Source organism: Chrysochloris asiatica, unplaced genomic scaffold (genome assembly GCF_000296735.1).
Source record: "Chrysochloris asiatica unplaced genomic scaffold, ChrAsi1.0 scaffold00014, whole genome shotgun sequence".
In the NCBI taxonomy this organism is placed as follows: domain Eukaryota; kingdom Metazoa; phylum Chordata; class Mammalia; order Afrosoricida; family Chrysochloridae; genus Chrysochloris; species Chrysochloris asiatica.
The window spans coordinates 2,671,505-2,694,126 of record NW_006408532.1 but is presented as its reverse complement, the minus strand read 5'-3'; the positions used below and the strand labels follow the sequence as shown (position 1 = coordinate 2,694,126).

General features: G+C 48.7%; 3 protein-coding genes across 3 annotated transcripts; 1 reads left to right on the top strand and 2 right to left on the bottom strand.

Moving 5' to 3' along the window:
• Window positions 1-1,146: 1,146 nt before the first annotated feature.
• On the bottom strand, window positions 1,147-8,894 carry ARPC5L (actin related protein 2/3 complex, subunit 5-like). The gene is made up of 4 exons (XM_006834759.1): window positions 8,639-8,894; window positions 3,895-3,967; window positions 2,809-2,985; window positions 1,147-1,694 (listed from the first exon to the last, which is right to left on the bottom strand). The coding sequence occupies exons 1-4, from the start codon at window positions 8,785-8,787 to the stop codon at window positions 1,632-1,634; spliced, it is 462 nt and encodes a 153-aa protein (XP_006834822.1). The 5' UTR covers window positions 8,788-8,894; the 3' UTR covers window positions 1,147-1,631.
• On the top strand, window positions 8,786-17,695 carry LOC102821341. The gene is made up of 7 exons (XM_006834969.1): window positions 8,786-8,795; window positions 8,855-8,986; window positions 13,427-13,584; window positions 13,688-13,800; window positions 13,922-14,203; window positions 15,176-15,257; window positions 17,514-17,695. Exons 1-7 carry the CDS (start codon window positions 8,786-8,788, stop codon window positions 17,661-17,663), a joined length of 927 nt encoding a protein of 308 aa, XP_006835032.1. The 3' UTR covers window positions 17,664-17,695.
• Window positions 17,696-17,957: 262 nt separating this feature from the next.
• Window positions 17,958-21,859, bottom strand: WDR38 (WD repeat domain 38). The gene is made up of 9 exons (XM_006834968.1): window positions 21,791-21,859; window positions 21,139-21,259; window positions 19,760-19,876; window positions 19,537-19,634; window positions 19,173-19,253; window positions 18,755-18,886; window positions 18,477-18,626; window positions 18,116-18,163; window positions 17,958-18,041 (listed from the first exon to the last, which is right to left on the bottom strand). The coding sequence occupies exons 1-9, from the start codon at window positions 21,857-21,859 to the stop codon at window positions 17,958-17,960; spliced, it is 900 nt and encodes a 299-aa protein (XP_006835031.1).
• Between the last annotated feature and the right edge of the window lie 763 nt (window positions 21,860-22,622).

The window sequence follows — 22,622 nt, the reverse complement described above, 5'->3', positions numbered from 1 at the left end:
CGAGTCTGTACTTGCTTAGGGAACGTTCACTCCAATTAGGCTTTCCTCCTGCATGTTGAGCTTTCTTCAGCTTTAAGAGGAAGAGTGGAGTAAATCTAAGTGATTTCATGCACTTTTACTTGTATAAAACTTTCTGTGATAATATATATAGCCCTTTCTATGAACATTGGATCTTGATCTCTCAGTATTGTAAATAGGGATTGCATTATGTACAACTGCTGTAGAAAATTCATTTGTGGTGCAATACACTTTTTGATTAATTAAAGCTCTTCAATCCAGATGCAACTATGGAGATTTTTTTTTAAATAGTTGGGTATGCCATTACTTTTTTACTTGTTAGATTGAGTACATTCTGTCTTATACATAATAAACCTTCAGGACTGTAGAATGTTTTTCTTTCAGAAAGAATATCCTGAGATGTAACTGAATGAAGCCCACAGCCCAGTCCCTACTCCCACAAACTGTGATGGTTCTACAGAGAAGCAGCACGAAGGAGGGGGATTGTGCCCCTCAGGAGTAAGCCTTTATTCCAGGCCCACATCTGGGAAGAGCCTCAAGATACAAATGGAGGATCCACGACTACAAGCAGCAGTTCTATGTGCTGTCATGTTAGTAGTTGCAAGGAATATTTTACATTTATATGTATAGTGTGCTTGCTATATGCTTCTGGCTGTATTCTTTAAAGAAAGCTTGTCATTGTAGTGGTAAGAGTATTCCTGCAGCAAAGCAGAATCCATGACCCTAGAATCAATGTCAGGAGATAGTGAGATAGTGACCTGGCCTACTCAAGGCCCACCCATCAGACTCCCAAGTACAGTCACACAAAACTGAAGACTTTTAAAGCCTGAATCAGTTATTAAATGTTTGGCACTTTATTAAATTAAATGCGCTCCAAAATTACATACAAATCAAAGGAGTAAGAAAAACAATAAATAGTTACCCAGCAAAATGCCTCTCTGTAGCAGCCAGTAGCACGGTAGCCAAGGCTACAAAATGGGCTGTGGATTGCCATGCTCACTCCCCAGGGAGGGCTAAACAGAACACACAAGCAGTCTAACTCCTCCTACCTCATTTCCCTACACAGTTGACCGCTCACACCTGTTCACCATTCATGAGCATTTTTAACAGACATGAAACACACCGCAATGTAGATACTAAGAAGCCAAGAGCTTTTATTGATGCAGCAGGCACTTTACAATGAGCCCAAGAGCCGCCTTCTCTGGGAGGACGGGAAGTCTGTACAAACCCTCGGGTTTTTCCCACATCACAAAACCAAGCTCTCCCTTTTACTACAGCAGCCCTTACATCTTCACCTGCCAGACCACCCCCCTTTGGAAATAGGCAGTGTGCACAGGTGCACCTGACCAAGCCAGCCGCTCCAGTAGACAGTTCAGAAATGTCAGTGCTGCATGACTTGTAGACAAAGGCAGACTATCAGATCCTGCAAAGGATTTAGCAAACAGTAAGACAGTTTCTCCCTCCACCTTGAAAATGAAATCCATTTCAGAGGACACGGGTCCTGAGTAGTTGAGTTGGGAGTTCCTAAGAAGATGGTCCAGTGTCAATCCCTTCTTCACCAGCCTGTGCATCCAAAATTCTTCTCAAGGTAACAGGAGTCTCTTTTTTTTTTTTTAAACAGTCTTTCTTGCTGTAAGAACTCTTATAATGGAGCCTAGTCCTCCTACTGCTAATGCCTGTGGGGGCAGGAAAAGACAATGTGTTAAGTGAGACCTGGCTGGCCAGGGAAATGGGACTGCACTGCCTGACCTAGATGCCAGTGCACAGACTCTGTAACAACAGTCAGGAGGCAGTTAGAGATCACATTCTAGGCAAGCTCTAGAGGCAAAACTTACTTGAGAATATTGTTACCAACGGGACACAGAGCACTTCCAAGTTTTGTCTTTTGAAAACCACACTGTGCCCAGCCTGCCAGCACTGCCCTGGGCACTTACAGGCACACTTGTCCATGTGAAAGCTGCCTCCTGGTGCCCTCAATCAGCATGCCACACAGGACTGGGCCCCAGGTTTCTTGAAAGGCATGAAAGGGCCTGGTGTCCACAGGCTGCTCACCTGCTAAGGCCAGGAGCTTCTCTAAGGGGCTACTACCACCACGGCCCACTACCTAGGCTGCCTGAACGGACTCATCAGTAAGAGAGCCACCTCTGAAATTCAGCACTGAGCCTTTTAGAAAGGATTCGAGTGCTATCCTGGCCTTCCCTTTGCCCCATTTTAAAGGTAGGCATGCCTACTATAGGCTTGCAGAACAAGGAGTCGGGAGAGGAGGGGAGGGGTAGGCCATACTGGCACACAGGAAGGATACAGACTCCAAAAGGCCTTGTTCCTATACCTGACCCAAGCAAAGGCTAGACATGACGGTTTTTGCATCAGGTAGATAACGTACCTCTCAAGGTTTCTGCCCAGTGCTGCCCTCCTGTAGCAAGAAGTTCTTAGGAGGGGCTGAAAGGCTCAGTGTTCCCCTAAGGCCAGCCAAAGTAGCGGTTTACACCAGAGCAAAGCCCCACTCCTATCTTGACACTCCCCACCCCCTTCTCCCCTATCATGCCAGGCTAGATGCCCCCATGTCTGTATCAAGGGCACCCTATCCTGCCCGGCATATATTAGCAGCTAATAAGCAGAAGCAACTGCAATTACTGGAGACCAGATCCTTACTAGGTGCTTCCTTGGGGGAGTGATTAGATGTCACAGGTGGTTACAGGCTTGTCCCCTGACTATCACATGCCTATAAGATTGTCCTGTTTGGGAAAATCTGACCTATTGGTATGAAGCCTGGGCTAAGTGTCCACATACCTTTTCATGCCATTGGAGTAACACTGCGCTGCTGTTCTCTGTGGGCTTCTCAAACCCTTTATAAATGTACTTCATTAACAAGTCAATGCCATTGCTGTCCAGGGATTGCACCGCTTGCTCAATTTCGCTGCTCTTAAAATTTGTGAGCACTTTCAGCACCACGCCCTGGGCTCGTTCCTACAGAGGAAAGAGAAGGGAGTAAGACCCAGGGGCACAACCACATGGCACAACACCACCAGATCAGATGGTCAAAACTCATCAGAAGCATGGGCTGAAATTTTGATTTAATTTCAAAGTACCCCTTAACTGTGCCTGTAAATGATGCCACTTTTTTTGGGAGGGGGATAGATGGCTTACCAGGGAGAAGTATTACTATTTTTGATGACAGCAGCAAGGCCTTAGACTCACAAATGTAAAGATCAGTTTTTTTGTTTTAAATATGTTTACTTGGCTGAGGCTTCTATCAGTCACGGAGGACTGTTCCCTCCACTGGATACATTGGAATGTGGCACAAAATAACAAAATCCCAGATTTAGGGAGCTCTTTCCCTAAACCAAATCCTAGCCTAAGGGGTACAGTAAGAACAACTTACCTTCTCACCTCATTTTTATAATGTGGGAGATTTTTAAAAGCAATTAAAATCCTTATGCAGATAGAATCGTTCATGTATGAACTACTGGGAAAATTATGTAAACTTTCACCTAAAGCAATGTTAAAAAAAAAACAAAAAACTTCTTGCAGATAAAGCCTATTCAATAGTCTATAAAAGCCTAACCAGGGCTAAGTCCCACTCTGCAGGCTAATTTATCTGTTTTGCTAATCAGCAAGGGCTGGTCTGACTTCTCACTCCATGAGGCCCTGGGGAGGAGTGAGCATTTCTTTGGGGAGCTTTTACTCTAAACACTGACAGCTTTGATGTCAGAGGAGCCTCAGTGTCTGTGAGCACCAGGAGGCTTCCGTGGAAGCACTGCCTAGTGCCAATTCACTCTCTTGGCAGCTACTCACTGATGCAGAGAAGAAACAGACCCTGCCCAGAGGGCCCTCCCCACCCCCACCCCCGGAGCTGAACACCCACAACCCCTTTACCTTCACAGCTTGGTTCTTGGTGTTGACAGGAGAGTTCCGCAAGGCTGCATGAAAGGCTCGAAGCATGTCCCCTGTGCCTCGCCACTAGTTAAGGGCAGTCAGGCTCAATGTTTATGCTTTCATTAATGAACTTGTTTTAAAAGCAGCTCATGAGAGCAGAGTCAAATGGGATCTTCCAATTCCCCACACTTATGCCTTGGTTTCCAGGTAGGCAGGGCTTCTGTAGAAGCTGGCAGGTAGCTTTCCAGAGCCACAGGAAGGGTGGAGGGCAAATGCTTTTCTGTCCTTCTCTTAGCCTTTACCCTCAAAACAAGGTTCAAGCACTCACTAGAGAAGGTTTCATCAAAGCAACTGCCCTTGGAGTGTAGCTTGCAAAAAATCTAACTTAGCTTGGTTACACCTAGACAGGGCTAGCCACATGAATCCTCACAATCACCATGTGTATGAACTGGAGGTTATCATTCTCATTCATTCTGTAAACGAAAACACAAATGAACTATGGAACTGCTGTAGGATAAGTACTGAACTGCTTGCTTACTACAGATCAATAGTTCAAACCCACCAGCTACTTCGAGGGAGAATGATGAGGCCATCTGCTCCCATAAAGACTAATAGTCTTGAATGGAAATCAACTCAAAGATAGTAGGTTTTTAACTTTTCAATCTGCTTTTTATCAGTAAAGCTACTAGAGAAATGAAGATATGCTAAACTGTATGTCCTCATCTTCCAAGACCTAGGAGTCTCAGGGTGGTACAAATAATATGCTCAGCAGCGAATTGGGAGGTTGAAAGTTTTGGGAGGTTGAAAGTTTAAGTCCACTCAGTGATGCTGCAGATGAAAGGACTGGTGATCTACTTCTGAAAAGCCATAGAAAACCCTAGGGAGCACACCGTTCTTTTCTGACACACACACACGGTTGCCAGGCATCAGAATCAACTAGACAGCAACTGAGTGACCTTTGCAAGACCTTCCCATGTTAGTGAGGTCCTAACTGCTACCAGAAGGAGATTTATTATCTAAAAGAACCTTTTGTCAATAAGACAAAAGTCAACCCCTCCGCTAGGCTTCAGTTGCAATCCTGCCACCACTCTCTGCTGAGTTCCGAATACCCAGCACTCGAGAGAAAACTGCAAATCTGGGTTAGGTCCCCAAAGGTGGCACCTATTTTAAACTGAATTACATCAGCTGACTTTCATTTCCTCATCTGAAACACTGACTTCAGCCAAAAACCTTCAAAAATAGAACAAGGAATAGCTCCTGCCCAATCAGGTCTCTCCTCTTGTTCATGCAGCCATACCCACATGTGACCAGACCAAAAAAAGTGGACTCTCATCTTCCCTGGTGTGGCTCCATCTTGACTGAGCTGGGCCCCTGGCACCAGATAACAACCCCTAGCCTAGTCCAGGTCTTCCAGCCCCCAGCTTGCCTCTGATTCACCTTTCATATTTAAGAGGCAGCCTACCCCTTTATCTTTCAGTTTTGAAATTCCTTTTCTCCGGCCAAACTGAAATTCTCTATTTTCATAGCCCTTGGAATCTGGGGTCCTTGGATGGTGCCAAGGAGCCTGGGTAACACAAATGGCTGTTTAAACCCACCCAGTGGCACCACACAGAAGAAAGGCCTGGCAATTTGCTTACAAAAGGATTACAGCCAATAAAACTTCACAGAACAATTCTACTCTGATATACACAGGGTCGTTGACTTGACCACACCTGGTTTAAAACAATAAGTGGGATACCAGAGGCTTGACAGGAAATGTGACTGGTACTCTGTAAGTCTACATACTCTTCACTTGAACCCAGCATGATTGGCAAGTGAAGTCATTCCGTGGGAGCAAGGAAAAAGGCACTGCTTTAGACTTCTCATCGCTGATCTGCTAAGCATTCACACTACAGGCTTTGAGGGGAGCAAAGAGGGCATGCCTGCAATCACACATCGTTTACTACACTGGCCTCTCTCCATTAGGCCTTTTCAGAGAACAAGCTGTGAAGGCGGCGGGAACCTTGCCCAGTCCCTGAGCTCCTCTAGACCAGGGTGTCTCAACAACAGCACTATGGGCATTTTATACCCAAACATTCTTTATTGTGGAGTCTAGCCTATGCTTTTGGAGTTCTGGTGTGGCGCTGTGGGTTAACGCGCTGGACTGCAAGGTCAGTTTGAACCACAGCGTTGGTTGTTCAAGCTCACCAGCCGTTCCTCAGAACCCTATACAGGCTTGCTATAAGTCTGAACCGACTTGACCGCACTTAACAGCAGCAACATCCTGTGCATTGCTGGTTTAGTGGCCTCTGTCCACTAGATTCCAATAATAACTCCAAGTAACAATCAAAATGTCTCCAAACATGGCCTAATACCACCAGAGGTGGGGGAAGTTCAAAATCACTCCAAACCACTATTCTAGACAGATCCCTGCCTTTGTGAGGAGGAAAAGGAACTATTTAAAAACAACTATAAGGCCTCAGCTCCTGTGGCAGGTGCTTTCCAGAGTCATCTCATTACTGTCAATCACCTTTTGTAATGGGGATATTGATTCCCATTTTAAAGACAGTAAAAGTGAGACTCAGAGGAAGGGAAATGACCTGTCCAATATCACAAAGCTAAACAGTCCAGCTGCCCTTCAAATGCAAGTTACCTGCTTCCAAAACCAAGGTGTAAAATCCCCGGCAGACCCAAACTGCAGGTCTGGGCTATTCCTTGGATCCAGCACTGTGCTGCACCCTTTTGGGGTGTTGTCCTGTATGCTCCCACAGAACCTGTGGGTTCAACATTTAACAAGCCAAAGAAAGGTATATGACCTGCCCAAGGGTCACATATCCTCTGGGTCTACGTGGATGCACAGCTATGTTCTTTCTACTTCAGCTGTGTGACCTCCCACCAGGATCCATTTTCTGACACAGCCCTAACCATACGTGCCCTCCCACATTCCCCCACCCCAATCAAACAACCTTTCTCCCTGTTCCTCCCTCCATTGTCCTAAGTAATTTCTATTGTTAAAATCAATAATCCAATACAAGTCCAATAGCTAGCACATTATAGGGATTTCATAAATCTAAATTCCTTTCACCTCCCTCCCTGGGCCCTCCATTTGCCAGGATTTCAGTTCTTCCTATCTGTTCACCTCCCCATCCCCAATCCCTGAAAAGTACACTCTCCATGGTAACAAGGTTTCTGACACTCCCATTAGTGAAAACCTTCCACCACCACCCCCAACTCCCTACCCATCCCCCATGTGCTATAAGCCTAAGGCTCCAAGCTGTTTTAAGAAAGGAACCTACCACTAATCAGAGACAGACTAAAAGACAACCTTCAACAAGCACCTGCAGCAACAAAACCAAGGTAGTAGCCGATAGGGCCTGAGTACACCACCTCAAACCTGATCCTGGAGCCCAGGAACCAGGGTCCTGCACCAGGCCAGAGTCAACCTTCTCGCCTGGGTGTCCTTCCCATGACCCCATTTCACCAGCGGGGTTTGCAAGGTGATACTGATGGGGCAGGAAAGACAAGTTTCAATCTCTACCTTTGAAAACACATTCTTGTTCAAACAAAGTCTGAAGGTTTTCACAGGCACGATGAAGAAACACTACGGGACTCCTCCTAAAAGACACGGTATAAGGCCCAACTTCCCAAGTTGAGTCAACTGATTAAACACCAAGAACCTGATTTATATACAGCAGAACCTTCAACCCTGCTCTGGCACGTTTCGGGGAGGGGAGTGTACTTCCTGTAACACCACAGGAATAAGAAGATTCTTTCTGGGATACTAAATCAGTTTCCTGTGCTTCAACTGCTAGGGACCAAGCAGGCTGTGACAACCACCTCTATTTTTAATCTTGTCTAAATGCTTGCCTACGGCCACAAGAACAGCGATTTCCCGTTTGTGGGCTCTACTTTTCCACTTGACTTGGCGCTGTCTAGCTCGAAAATACTAGTTTCTGCCTCTGCTTCCTGCACAGCCTGTCCCGAAGGCTACTTGGGAAGCCCAAACTCACGAGCATGGAGGGGGACAAGGTCAAGGTGTTCACAAGAATAGGTCTGAGAGGGTGGCATTAAACTGAGGGTCAGAATGACTGGGGGGGGGGGGAGGCACAAGCTCAGACCTCAAGTCAGGACTCAGACTGCTGCTGCCCCTCCACCCCAGAGGTCCTTCCTTCCCCGCAGCCACCCACCCAGCTATTTTCGTGCTGTGCCAGGAGGGCAGGTCCCGGGGCGCCCTGGATACTCAATTACTAAGCGGTGGCTCACCTCAGCCCCTCCCTCAGACCAAGCCCGGGAATGGCCCCATTTCCGGTGAGAGAGGGATGGAGAGATGGGGCGCTCAAGGAACGGCTTCCTGAGGGGCTTAAGAAAGCAAAAGGGATTAAAGAAGAGAAACCATGCTTAGGGGTCGGGTGTCTTCGGGGCCAGGAAGGGTGCAACAGGGCCGGAAGAAGTTCCGGCAGGCTTCTGGGGCTGCTGAGTGAGGTCAACGAAGGGTCTAGGGGCTGGGTCAGCATAAGGGAATCGGGAGGCCAGATCTAAGGGTAGCTGGGCTAGGGCAGAGGTAAATGGGGAGAGCTGGACTGAAGGGAGCCAGCTCAGGGTCGCCGAATCAGAACACTACTGGGAGAACGACCACAGGAAACCAGGATCCTGGGGCTTGGGAGACAACCTAGGGACCAGAGCCGAGGATAGGTTACTGGAAAAGTCAGATCAAAGGGGAGCTCATATCGAAGGACCCCTGGGCCACCGCGCCGGGGAAGGATATTGCCGCAGGAGCCCGTCCACCTCGCTCGGATCCGGGCCTGGCTCCACCGCCGCCGCTGCCGCCTCCTCCTGTTCGTCCACAAATTTGTTCTCGTCAAACTCGTCGATGTCCACTCGGCGGAAGCGCGAGGACAGCGTGTTCCGGGCCATGGCGGGGGGCTCGACGCCCGCTCGGCCGGCTCCGTTCTAGCCCAGACAGTGGCTCCGCTCTGTTCAGCCTCCGACTTCGACTCCGGCTCCGGCTCCGGCTCGGGGGCGGGAAGCGGCAGTCCTGCACCACCTCCACCTCCTCCGCGCGCAGCCGCCGGCTGCCCGCCCACTTCCGGACTTAGCCGGAACCGGAAGACTGGTGGGGCTAGAGCCCGAAGTGTTCGTGGGCCCTCTTCCGCCTGCTTGGGGTCTTCTCGGAACCTCAAGTCTTAGAATCAGGGGTGTTGGAGCTTGGTCCTACCTAGTCCTCTTGTACGTCCTAATGGCGCTCATTCTCTCCTCTCCCGGAGAAGCCCTGGCCCAAAGAGGAGCCGCTGACTCCGAGGACGATCATTTCCAAGACTGACGGGACAGGATCGTCAGGAAAAGGGACCTAGCTCTGCCTCTTGAGTGCCAGGGGCTTCTAAGAAAAAAAAAAGGAACCCACCTTTGAGGTAAGCCCTGAGGGGAAGTAGGTCTCCGCTCTTAAGGGCCTGAGAAGCCTACCTGTGCCCTGTACACAGAAGTGACCCCATTGTTAAAGAGGGAGACTTTAAAAACGCTTAAAGCTTATTCAGGGGTTCTGACAAAACACTAAAGTTCCGATTTGAAGGGGTGACTCCGCCCGTGGGCAGTTACCTTGACCTGATGGTGAGTAGGGGACTCACTGGAGAAGCGTGTTCGTGTAGAAAACAGAATCCCCAGAATCCAAGATGAAGGGCAGAGTCAAGGAAGACTCCAGGGTGCCAAGAATATCTGGGACTTAAGGAAGTTCCATGGTGTTTTCATTTCATTTTCCACGAACATTTTGAAGCTGCGTCGTAGGTACCTGGGCCTGAGACGTCTGTTGACCTGAAATTGGGTCCTTGTTTTTCAATAAAGGACAGTAGTTAACGAAATATGACTCGTTTTATTGCTCTGAATACTTGTCATTGAACTGTGTCTACAGATCAAAAACATATCCATGATGCCACCTAATCTTGGGTGCTAAAGATACAGACTCCCACAGAGATAAGTGGGTGCATAAAAGTACTGGACAGTTCCGGAAGCCAGTAAAGCCCTCCTGCATTTCAGCTCTACAGCTAGGAAGAAATCTTTGTGAGCTATGCAGACCACCTGTCAACAGAGATTCATACACCCAGCATATCCTGGTCAAAAAGGACTAAACCAGAAACCCCCATTTTACAATTCAGGAAACAGCTCCCAAATAAACTAGTAAACAAAATAATGTTCTTGCTCATAGTCATGGACTTGCACTCCAATCAGGGACACAGAATGAAATTTTTCATATTATGTCAGGAATGCTTAGGAGTTGTAAAAGAAAATCACAGTGTCTGGGAGTGTTACCTTGTGGTATAAAAATGACAAGGCATCATCAGACCTTATCTAACTTGACCTATGAAGTGAAGGTCAGACATAACCTCCACTTTCCAAGCTTTTTACTAATTCTGACACCAGCTGTCCCTCCTCTAGCACTCTTTACTTCTCCACTGGGTTCCATAATTCATTGCAGTGGCCACACACACATTAATGATTATAGGATTTATAAGAGAAGTCACGGGTTACAATCAGGATCAGGATCAACTTGGAAGAAACAGTAACAACTCAGGATACAGATAATTGATTAGGACAAAGCTGAGTTTCTTCTCAGCTGCTGCTGCCATTTCCTTATTCTTGGCCTGGGCCCTGTCCTACTCAGGCAAGTGGTACAAGTCTCTTTATCTCTGCTAATTATGTTCCCTGAGGCACCCCATTCCACCTGCAAGCACCTACCTGAAGGCCTTCAGGTTTCTCCCACTATGGGTTGGCACCCACTGTAGCTACTTTTACTCAGTGATCTAGGGAGCCCACAGAGCCATCTCATGCCACTCTCCTGGTTTTCCTGCTCCTGTTTCTCTGTACTGGATTCTGCTGGGCTTGCCACCACTTCTCACCAATTTTCACCATCTTGTGTTAAACTTCTGTCTCATGGATCTAGGAGGTACTCAGCATGAGGATACTGGGCTCAAAGGACACACTTCATTCCCAACTCTTCTTGATGATAGTAAGGTACTCCTCCACCCCCATGCCATTTTCTGGGATTGGTTCCCTTTATGCCTAATTGTTGTTAGGTGCCATCAAGTTGATACCAACTCATAGTGACGTTATGCACAGCAGAACGAAATAGGGACGTAGTAGAGAACACATCTTAGAGTAAGGGCTGAAGCAGGAAGTGATTTAGGAGATAATTCCAATGATCCAGGTGATAGGCAATAGTAGCTCAGACCAAGAGGGTGCCACTGGGATTGATAAAAGATGGAATGTATTTTGAAGGTAGAACTGGAAAGATTTTCTGATGGATTGGGTGTGGCATATAAGAGTGTAAAAGACCCAGGAAGTCTTAGAGGACTTCAAGTTCAGAAGGAATGTATACAGTAGCTCTAGTAGCAATAGAAGTTTTTGGAACAAATGACAGGAAAACCCCTAAGCATCATTAGACTTCATTTAAAACTAATGCATGCCATGATTACTCTCTGCCTGCCCTTTATTTTCTCCTATTCCTCTAGCTTCTGTAAGCTTGCCTCACTGGTCTGAGACAAGGTTTATTCATTCAGCAACATCCATATGCTGGGCCTAGGGATTAATAAAATTAAATCAGGTGTTGGCCATTGTTCTGTCCCCAAGGAACTTCCAGGCAAACTTCAACCAGATCTCTGAGAGGTGTATGTGTGTCTTTTTTAATGGTACTGGAGTGGCACTGAAATACTGATTCATAATTGCTGGCTGAGCACCTTCCTCAATTTGTGAATTCAACTTTAACTTTCAGGGCTCAATTCAAGGCTTTTCATTTCACTGGGAACATTAATTGAGTCTTAGTGTGGTGCTGTAGGATAAACACTGGTGGTTCAACTAATCCCAATTCAGTAGCATTTCTAATTCCCAATGTCATGTTTTTCCTTCCTATGATGACTTTAGCTCCCCTGGTTGCCCACCAGTCACTCCTTGGAAACCCTTTACAGGATCAATGTGTTAGAAGCGACTAGATGGCACTCAACAACAGGAATATTAATACAGATAATTTTCCTGAGTGATCATTATTCACCAAGTCTCATGCTAATCTTTATAAGACTCCCTGGGTGGGGAAATAGTTAACACCCTTGACTACTAGCCATAAAGGTTGGAGGTTCAAATCCACACGGAAGCACTTAAGCAGACAGGCCTAGCAATCTATTTCCAAAAGGTCACAGCCTTCCAAGCAGTTCTACTCAGCACATATGGGGTCACCATGAATGGGAATCTACTGAATGGTAAGTAACAGCAGCATACTCTTCATAAACACCCTACTTCAGTGCTGAGAAAACAGGCTCAGAGAAGCCAAGGGGATTGCCAAGGGTCTCAGCTAGAACTTGTCAACAGAGCAAGAATTTGAAACCAGGTGGGTCTCACTAAACAAAAGGGTATTCTACCAAAACACGCTGCCTCCGTTACATTAGAACATTTCTGAAGATGGGTAGTACAATAGCTGCCTGCCCCTGCCAGTCCTTGCCCATCTCTAGCATTAAGTTCCTCCACGACAGCATTCATTCATCTTTGAACACCCTTAACTCTTCTTACCCACCACTCATCTGTTAGTTTGTCATACTGTGGTGGTTTGTGAGTTACTGTGATTCTGGAAGTTATGCCATGGGTATTTTAAATACCAGCAGTGTCACCTGACCCAAGCCATGGTATTCTCAATAACCTCATATGCATGCGGAAGCTGGACAGTGAATAAGGAAGACCATAGACAAATTGATGCTTTTGTGTTATGGTGTTGGGGGAGAATATTGAAAGTGCCATGGGCTGCCAAAAGAACCAACAGATCTGTGTTGGAAGAAGTGCAGCCAGAATGCTCCTTGGAGGCCAGGATGGCCAAACTTCGTCTCTCATACTTCACACATATTGTCAAGAGGGACCGACCAGTCGCTGGCGAAAGATACCATGTTTGGTAAGCTGGAGTAGTCAGAGAAAAAGAAGATCTGCAGCGAGATGGATTGACCACGTGGCAGCATCGATGGACTCAAACGTGGCAACAATTGTGAGGTTGGCCCAGGACCAGGCAGTGTTTTGTACCGACTCGATGGCACCTAACAACAACTCGTCTTATCCGCCGCAGTCTTAACCCACCCCCGCTCTGAGTCCCGGGTATCTAGCTCAAAGTGGCACAAACCGAGTGACCTTCATCAACTGAATTACTAAATAGACGAATTCGAATCCTGTTATGCCACCTTGGAGGAGTCCTGGTTGGCGCTGAGAGTTGTGTTGGACTAGTGACCGCAAAGTAGGCTGTTCAAACTCTGTGACCGGGAAAAGAACGAAGCAGTCTTATTCCGTAGATTTACAGTCTCGGAAACCCAAAGGTTCCGTTCTACTGTGACCTATGGGAGGTCGATATGAGTAGGAGTCGATTGGATGGCAGAGGGTGGTTATGTCATCTTCGGCACGCCTTAAGCCTCGATTACCCCAACTGATGCAGACCAGTATACCCTACAGTGACAATTTGAGGTGGTGAGGAGAGTAAAGTGCTAGGGGGCGGAGCTCTGGCTCCGCGGGGTGGGGCGGACCATACTACGGCTCTCAGAGGCTGGTGATGGAGAGGCGGAGCCACGGCTTCCCTGCCGCGGCTCCATTGGCCGAACCTGCCGTCACCCGGCAGTAGTTGCGGAGGTCAGCCCCACCTCCCTCCTCTTTCCCTCGGCCTCGGATCCGGTGGCGGCGCGGTTTTTTCGCTCAGCCATGGTGAGCATAGTTACATCGGTTGTCATCCGCGTGTTATAGGGTTTTGAGACTAGACTAACGGGTGCGGGGTGAATCCCACGGTCCTTTCTCCTGATCGAGTCAGTGGAGGCGCCGTGCGGAGCGGCCTAGCACCTTTACAGCCGGCCTCCGGCTTTCTGTCCCTGCGGGAAAGACGCCCGCACAAGCGCGTTTCACTCGGGTTCTCAAGTCTTCCAGGTAACGGAATGAGAGTAGCGGGCAGGCTTCTTAGCCGGCTTAGGCCAGGACGCACCCGCCGGAACCTCGGCTATTTTGTCAGAGGCACGGCCTTGCTTTAGTACGCTGAGCTCTGGTCGAGCCCTGGCGTGCTCGTGGCCGCGGACTGGCACGCGCCTTACGGCGGCTGTCGCCGGAGGCGGAGGGATGGCCCCCCGGTGGCCTTGGAGAGTGGCAGAGGGAGAAATGATGCCTCAAAGTGTCTGACTCTGACCACTCTCGCGCAGGCCAAGATCAAGGCACGGGACCTTCGCGGCAAGAAGAAAGAGGAGCTGCTAAAACAGCTGGACGACCTGAAGGTGGAGTTGTCCCAGCTGCGCGTCGCCAAAGTCACTGGCGGTGCGGCGTCCAAGCTCTCTAAAATGTAAGTTATCTACTCTTGGGTTGGGAGACAGGTGTGCCTTGCGGTGGAGCGATTGTGGCTTTTTTTGAAGTCTTAAGGTTGTTAATACTAAAGTGCCCTTCATTACCCTGCGCACCTTCCCCACACCTAACACATGGGGCCCCATTGTGCTTTTCCTCTCACTGGACTTGACTGTACGGCATTTTGCCTGTAGTGTTTCAGCACCTTCCAGGAGAAAGAACTGAGTGTCCCTGAAAACTCATTTTAAATGTTTACAAAAGCCTGACTGAACCCTTGGTAGATGGATGTTTTGCCGCCCCCCCCCCTTTATTTAAATTGTAGTGTAGCTGTTTTGATATGCGTGGAGACTTGTGGAAAGAACATAGGTTTTGAACTAGCAGATATACATATAAATCCTAGTACTGCCACAACATGCTTTAAATTTAAAGCCCAGGGAATGGGGGAATGGAATGAGTTGGGTAATATGTAGGAAAATTGCATGCTGAATCCTTTCATACCTTGTTTATCGGACACCTCATGATCGGCATGACTGCAGCTTTAACTCTCCCCAGCCTGCTCCTAGTTTGGGCCCCATCATCCAACTAATTCCACCCCAATAGCATTTGTACTTTAGCTTATGGCTGCCTGGATTTTGTAGTATGCTGCTGTGACCAGACCTCTGGTTAAGTCTGCTTTGTGACCCTCCTTAGATTATGTGGTCTGTCTCCACCTCTTCAGCTTGCAGTAGTTCTCCCTTAAGCCCCTTCTGCTTCCACCTAATTAATGTCACAGCACTGGGCTCTCCATCCCCTTCATTTTCTGCTTTCACTCCATACGTATCCCTCTACAATTTGTTCAAGCATCGTCTCCAGGAAGCCTCCTTTCTCAGCTGTGTCTGTTGCCTCCTGGTGAACCTGTGGGTAGACACTGAATGAGCTGCCTTGGGAAGTGCTGTGTGTCTTCCCCATCTTCACTGACATCTCTGTTTTGTAGCCGAGTTGTCCGCAAATCCATTGCCCGGGTTCTAACTGTCATCAACCAGACTCAGAAGGAGAACCTCAGGAAGTTCTACAAGGTACATTTAAGGGTGGGAGGGAAGAGGGGAAGTGAGGAAGTGGTCCAGTTGCAGGAGTACTTGGCTGAGAGTTCAGCCATGGAGGGCTGGCAATGATTTGGTGTTCTGTTCCTTATTTTTTCCATTCTATCAGGACCTTGAAAAGTAATCCCTAATAGAGCTGTGGGTAGTGGTAACCAGATACTGTTTTCATCTAGTTCTTCTGGTCTCAGGGTCATGGAAACTGGTGGTTCATTGGACTAGTTGTTTACAAGTGACTTGAATTTTCATCACTCTACTTTTCCTCTGGACTGGGAGTAACCAATAGTTGCACCTTAGGTAGCCACTCATGAGCTTCTTACTCTTAACAACTCCGATAGTTACTCACCAAATGGTAGGGTGTAGAAACATTGTTATTGTGGGCTATTAATGCCAGTTGATCATGGTGTCCCTGAAGACAATGGCCCTGAGCCCCAGGCCCAACAACTCATTCCTTAATTCCTTGATAATATCTATGGATTCCTGGTGTGGCCCTGCAGGATAATGTGCTGAATCGTAAGGTTAGCGGTTCAAACCCACCATCTGCTCTTCGGAAACCCTATACAGGGTCTCTGGGTTGGAACCAACTTGACAGCACTTAACATGGCATTTTCATAACTTTACCCCTTGTGTGTTATACTACATTTGTGGATGTGTTTGCAGCAAAGGCCAAAGCAAATCCAATGGGGAGGATTGAATGCTCCTGGGAGATTTCCTCCAGCATTTGTCTGGTCCTAAGCCTTGGGTTTTGACAACTATTTTTTGGTCTTGTCTTTAAAATATGTGTATCTGGCTTCAAACAGAAAAAAACAGAGCCAGTAGGAGCCTTGTATTTTAAAGAGGTTTATTTCAAAGAATTAACTTGGGGAATGGGGGCTGGTGTGTGTAAGGCTCACTTTCAAAAAAGGAAGATCTTAGGCAGAGCTTGAAGCTGCTGTCCATGGATGGGATTTCTTTTGGGGGATGATGCTGAGGTCTAGCTTTTAAGGTCTTTGAACAGGGTGATTCAGGACATTAATTACATTTGTAATAAACTGCTTCACAGAGCCTCTCAGGTTGGTGTGTAAGGTTTGGATAATTGGGAGCTGTGACCAGGGTTGCGCTGTTGCAGCTCCAGGATACAGGAATGTTTTTGTTAAAAGTGTGTCTTCAGATTTAATTGGGCTCTAAGAGGGCTATGCTGGGGTTGTGGCCTGGAAGAATTGTCCTTTTTGGCCATCCAGTGAGTGGCCTCTGAGACATCACTCGTCAGGGAAGCAGAGAGCGCTCTGCACCTCTGTCCAGTACAACTCTGGTGGTGGCAGTGTTGTGTGGTTGTGCTTTCTGGTACCATAGCTAGGATGTGCCAATGAGCAATTATTTTCCTGCCTCCCAGTTCCCACCAGAGCTTGGCCTGATTAGCGTTTCGCTGTTCATGACCCTGTGCCCTCTTGTATATGCCCACCCTTCCCTTGCCTGTGCTCTCTGGGCAATTGTCAGGATTCCTTAGTGAAACCTTCCTGGATTTTACCACTGGTACTTACAGTCTGTTGAGGGCTCTTTGAACAGGAACTGGCTCTGACTCTACTAAGGGACATGGAGCCAGGAGACCAAGGGAACACCAGTGAGAGCTGCGGTAGTCTAGAGCCCTTCTCTGGGGAGCAGGTGGGGAAGGAGTAAGTGGAAGGTGAGAGTGGGGTGTGAACCACCAATAAACAGCGGGGTAGGAAGGCCCTTGGCATTTTGCTTCTACAGCAAGATGACCTTGGCTTAAGCGCGCCCGCCCCCCAGCATCTGTGTAGCTTGGAGCCAAGAATACAGTGTCCACCCTACGATTGACGGGTGCTTCATGCCCCTTGCATTGTGCTGTGGCTTTGATTCCATGGTGAGAATTAGGTGGAAAGAGCACTGAGTTAGGAGTCAGTTGACTTGAATGTGACCCCCAGTTCTACCAGTCTCACTCCAGTCCAGCACCTCCTTCGAGCATCTTCCCAAGCCCTCCTCAGTCAGACTTTTCTCAGGCTGCCAACCTACTCCTGTCACATTGATTCTGACTCATCATAACTGCTTAGGACAGTCGAACTGTTCCCTAGGATTTCTGAGACTAAATCATGGAAGCAGACTGCCTCATCTTTCTCCTATGGAGCAGCTGGTGGGTTGAGCTGCTCACCTTACAGTTAGTGGTCTGTTGGTTAATCCACTGTGTGCTACCACTTTTTAGTTACTCAGACTCACCTTGCTTGCCCCTCCCTCATCCAGGGTAAGAAGTACAAACCCCTGGATCTGCGCCCCAAGAAAACGCGAGCTATGCGCCGCAGGCTCAACAAGCACGAGGAGAACCTGAAGACCAAGAAACAGCAGCGGAAGGAGAGGCTGTACCCGCTGCGGAAGTATGCCGTCAAGGCCTGAGCGTCTTACCTCAATAAACACAAACTGGCTGACCCATTGCTTTGTGTTTGAAGATGGTTCCATCAACTGGGCTGGAGGGACCGGGGCTGGAGTGGTCACTGGGGGCGTCTGGTGGATTCTAGCATGCTCTTGGTGTTGGGCTGTGGCCCACCTGGCTACAGAAGTCTGCTTCAGTTATGTTGAGCCTGTGGCATGGAACAGCCCTGCCTGTTGGAACTCTAGAAGGCCATTTCTGTTGGAGTGATGTTTCCAGAGGTCTCCTGGTTGCTATCTGGCTCTGGGTGACTTGGTCAGTCAGTGTTTGGGATCAGCAGCTCCAGACACTAAGAGTTTTCCATCTGGGGTGAAGGCACATGCGTGGGCCACATCCAGGCTTCCCTAACAAAAGCACAGCATGGTTCTGGGCACCCTCTGTCCCCAGCCTCTCCCTGGGGACTTTCCACAAGTCTCACCTTTAGGGTCTCTGTGCACGTCCCTGTCGTGCAGTCCCAAACTTTGACCTGGGAAATAAAACAATTGAAAGCTGGAGACCTTACCAGGTTGGTCTAGCATCTTTGATATTATCTGGTAGGAAGTCCCAGCCAACACCAGCCCTTTAGACTGGGCACCATAGGATAAGCTCTTGACCATAAGGTTGGTTTGAACAGAAAAGTCAAACGTTGTACATACAGGGTCACTGTGAGTCAGGACCCACTTAACAAGAACAGTAGGTTGCCACCTACTGGGGGGGGGTACATTTTTGAGGGGAGCTTGATTTGGAGTAGGAATTGGTCAGAAGGAGACTAGGGTTTGGAGCTGGAGGTTTGGGATTACCTGGTGGGAATAGCCAGCACTGACCAGCCACAACTCATCTGGGGAGAAAGCTATGCTCTTCACCCAGGTGGCATGGCCCTTAAGTTGGACAAGCAGGCTGGCTGTCTGTGGCTTCCAGATGCAGATGGTCTTGTCCCAGGAGCCAGATGCCTAGACAGTAGGAAGATCTGAGCCCAAGCCATGGGCATGGAATCTCCATGCTCACTGGGCTCTGCAACCATCCAAAGGTCTTGTAGTCAACAAGGGGCCATCCCAGACCCCAGGACAATCCAGCTCACCAGGAGGCCAGATGCTGAGTAGCACACACAGCTGATGTTACCACTGTGGCCCTCCAGTCTCTGGAGGAAGGCCTCTTGGCTTCCAGCCCGAAGGTCCCAGATACGCATGGTGGAGTCCCAGGAACCAGTGGCCTAGGGATGGCTGCAATGAGCTTGGACCCACTGACTCACACCCATTCTTTTAGTGCCTGGGCTGACCCTGATCTTTGAGGGTCATTCAAACATCACTCAGCCCTGCCGAACCCCCATGTTACAGACAAGGAAATGCTCAGTAAAATTGTTAGAAAGGTCTAGAATTCTAACCCATCCACACCCTCCACTTCTTGGCCTGAGATGGAAAAGTGGGCATTGAACTCCAGTTTCCCTCATCCTGTAGGGGTACTGAAGTGGGGGTCAGGGCAGGGTGGCATTGGCTCACCAGACAGTCAGCACTTGGAGAGAAGTCACTGCTCTGGACAGAATCACGGTGCCCAAGTAAGAGGCGCAACATCTGACCTGACTGGAGAAGTGCATGAGCTGGAGGGTGGCAGTGAGGGCACCCAAGAAGCTTTGGGCTGCCAGGCTAATGTGACAAGTCAGGGTCTAGGGAGGCTTCCTGGGCTCTGAAGATGGGAGAGGAAGAGCAACCCAGGCAGAAGGAACTAAATATGCAGAGGTAGCAGCAAGATGTGAGGGCCTTGGATAGGTGAAGAGAACTACAGAAGGGTTTGAGCCAGGACAAGGCTGTATGGAGAACCTGAAGCCGGTGTGCAGGATGTGGCCCTCCAGGCCCTTCCACATACCTGCACATCCCAGAGCATCACCCTCTTGTCCCAGCCACCTGATGCCAGCTGCCTCGAGTCAGGACTGAAGCTGACTGTCTCTACACTCCTTTGGTGACCTGTGGGTACCAGCCCGGTGGGGTGGGCAGGCGGGGGCAAGGAAAGGAGGTAGCATGGAAAATGAGATCCAAAAGAACTCAGGCCTGGCTGCTTGGTTACTTCCAGCCCCTCCCAGTCCACTCACCCTTCAGGATCTGCAGACATTTGGCTCTTGCCACATCCCATAGGCGGATCGTGCAGTCACAGGAGGAGCTGGCAAAGAGGCGGCCATCAGGGGAGAAGCGGCAGAACTTCACAGGGCCTGGGGCAGTGGTCATGGTCAAACAACAGGACACTACTCCACCCCCTCCCTGCTCCTGGTGTTCAATCCCTGCTAATCTCTTCAGCCTCTTCACCTACATCCCTCCTTCACTCCTATCCTGCCCAATAGCTGGACCTCCATGCCTTTGCCTACACTGAGCCCTTGGCCTGGACACCAATCCCTAAATAGCCCAGTCTAGGTTCATTGCTTGCTTAGAATTTCCCTGAACTCTCCTCCATCATAGCATTTATTATAATTAATAATTAACCATAGCCTATCTAATGAAGAGCTCTGGTTGTGCTGTAGGATAAGCATTGGACTGCTAACTGCAAGGTCGGGAGTTCAACCCCACCAGCCACTCCTTGGGAGATCGATGAGGCTTTCTGCTCCCTTTAGACGTCTCAGATCCAGCGTCATTGGCTGGATGACAATGGGTTTGGTTTGGTTTGGTCTGAGTTTGTAATTAGTATATTTTTTGGTTTCAGAAATCATAGTTACATCTATCCAATTTTCACTGGGTGCCAGGCACTTTATTTGCATTATCTCACCCTATAGGGTAGCTAAGGAGCTCTGGTAGTGTAGTGGTTATGAATCAGGCTGCGAATCACAAGGTCAGCAGTTTGAAACGACCAGCTGCTCCGCGGGACAAAGAGGAGGCTTTCTACTCCCGTAAAGATGTACAGCCTCGGAAACCCTGTTCAGGGTCGCTATGGTTCGGAACCAACTCGACGGCACTTAACAACAACATAGGGTAGCTACTATTTGGGGGCTTCAAAAAGTTCATAGAATTGAAAGATAACAGCATTTTTGCACAGACTTTTTGAAACTCTCAATGTCTCCATTTTAAACAAAGCAAAAACAAAAACAAAACACGTTACCATGTAGTCAATACTAACTCCCAGCAGCCCTAAAGTCAGAGTCCAACTGGCAGAAACATCGGTCTCCCACTGAGTGGCTGGTGGGTTCAAACTAGCGACCTTACCGTTAGCAGCCAGTACACTGCCAGGACTTAGCACCATTATACAGAGGAGGAAATACAGGCTCTGGTGATACGACAACCAATTATTGCAGAAAGAGGAGACAGGATCCAAGCCCAGGAACCAGGTTCTGGCTCCTTGCCCTTCTAGCCCAGCTCTGCCCAGGCTGACATGCACTGATGCTCACACAAATGTCAGAGGTCACTGTGGTATAGACTCTTCAGAATACCAGAACACACACATACACAGGTCTTGGCCTCTCCATCTAGACTACTGGAGCCTCACCTGTGTGTCCACCCAGCCTCCACAGCAGCTGTCTGCTCTGGGTCTCCCAGCCATACACACAGCCATCATCTGAGGCTGTGAGTAGTGTCTGGCAGTTGGGGGAGAAGGCAGAGGAGTTGACCTGAAAGTAGAGAACGAAAGTTGCCCCACCCTGGGAAAGGAAACACATGTTTTACTCATTCCTAATCCCAGACTTCTGGGCCAGTCCTAAATCACTGCCCCAGAGGCTTAAGGCTCGAACTCAGCCTCATTTTAGAACCAGGGCTCAGAACCCAAAGCCTTCTTTGGAGTCAGAGTTCAAAGCCTGGAACGCTTTCTAGAACCACAGTCTGGAATTCAGAGACCTTTATGAAACCATAGCCCAAACTATTCTGGAACTAGAACCCAGACCAGGGATGGAAAGTCTACTTGGGACCCTTTCCATTAACAATGTCTACTCAAGACTCAGAGTCCTGGTGTGGCACTGCAGGATAATGCGCAGGACCACAAGGTCAGTTTGAACTGCAAGATCGGTGGTTCAAACCCACCAGCTGTTCATCAAAAACCGTATACAGGGTCGCTATTGGTAGGAGCTAGATCCCAGGGAATACTCAGGAGCCACAAACTCCAAGCCAAGACCCGAGATTGTACGCAAAGCGGAGCTGGATCTCACCTCCCCGCGGTGCTGGCCGAAGTATTTCACTCTCCCCACAACCAGTGTCCGCCGGGCCCTGTTGTTCATGGGCTTCCGGCAGTCCAGCCCCAGCGGGCTCGAAACCAGGTGGCTCCTGCCCGCAGGCCCTCCCTGGATCTAAGGGGAGGGGAAACTGTGTACATGTGGTCTCCATGGCAACCAAGGCGGGGTTTATGGGAAACCCTGAGAAGGGACAGCAAGGGAGAGACAGCCTTCAGATCCAGGGAGGTGGGACCATAGCAGACAAAACACAGGAGGTGCAGAAAAGAAGACTTCCTCCAGGCCTTTGCCAAACAGACCTCGGGCAGCCCTGGGTGGAGGGGACAAAGCGGTTTTCACAACAGCCGCTAGAGGGCGCGCTAGCCCCATACACTGCACCCTCCACACTTGCCTAGTAGCCAAGACCCCTTTTCTGCAGAAGTGAACAAGTTACATCTGAGCCTAAGGAGTTCCCATTGAGAGGGCTACAGACTCTAACCATCCCTGGCCTCCAGGTGTGGGGAGCAAGAGATAATATGTGTAAAACGCAAGGCATTAAAACATAGGATCACTATGTCTGATAAGGGGCAGATGGTAACTGTAGGACAAGCACTAGACTGTGAACTACAAGGTCAGTCCAAGTCTACCAGCCACTCCAAGGGAGAAAGATGAGGCTTTCTTCTCCTGCAAATATTTATAGTTCTTACCCCTATAGTGACTCTGTGGGTTAATGCGCTGGAATGCAAAGTCGGGTTGAACCCTCAATGTCAGTGGTTCAAGCTTCCCAGCCACTCCTCAGAAACTTTATACAGGGTTGCTGTAAACTCAGAAC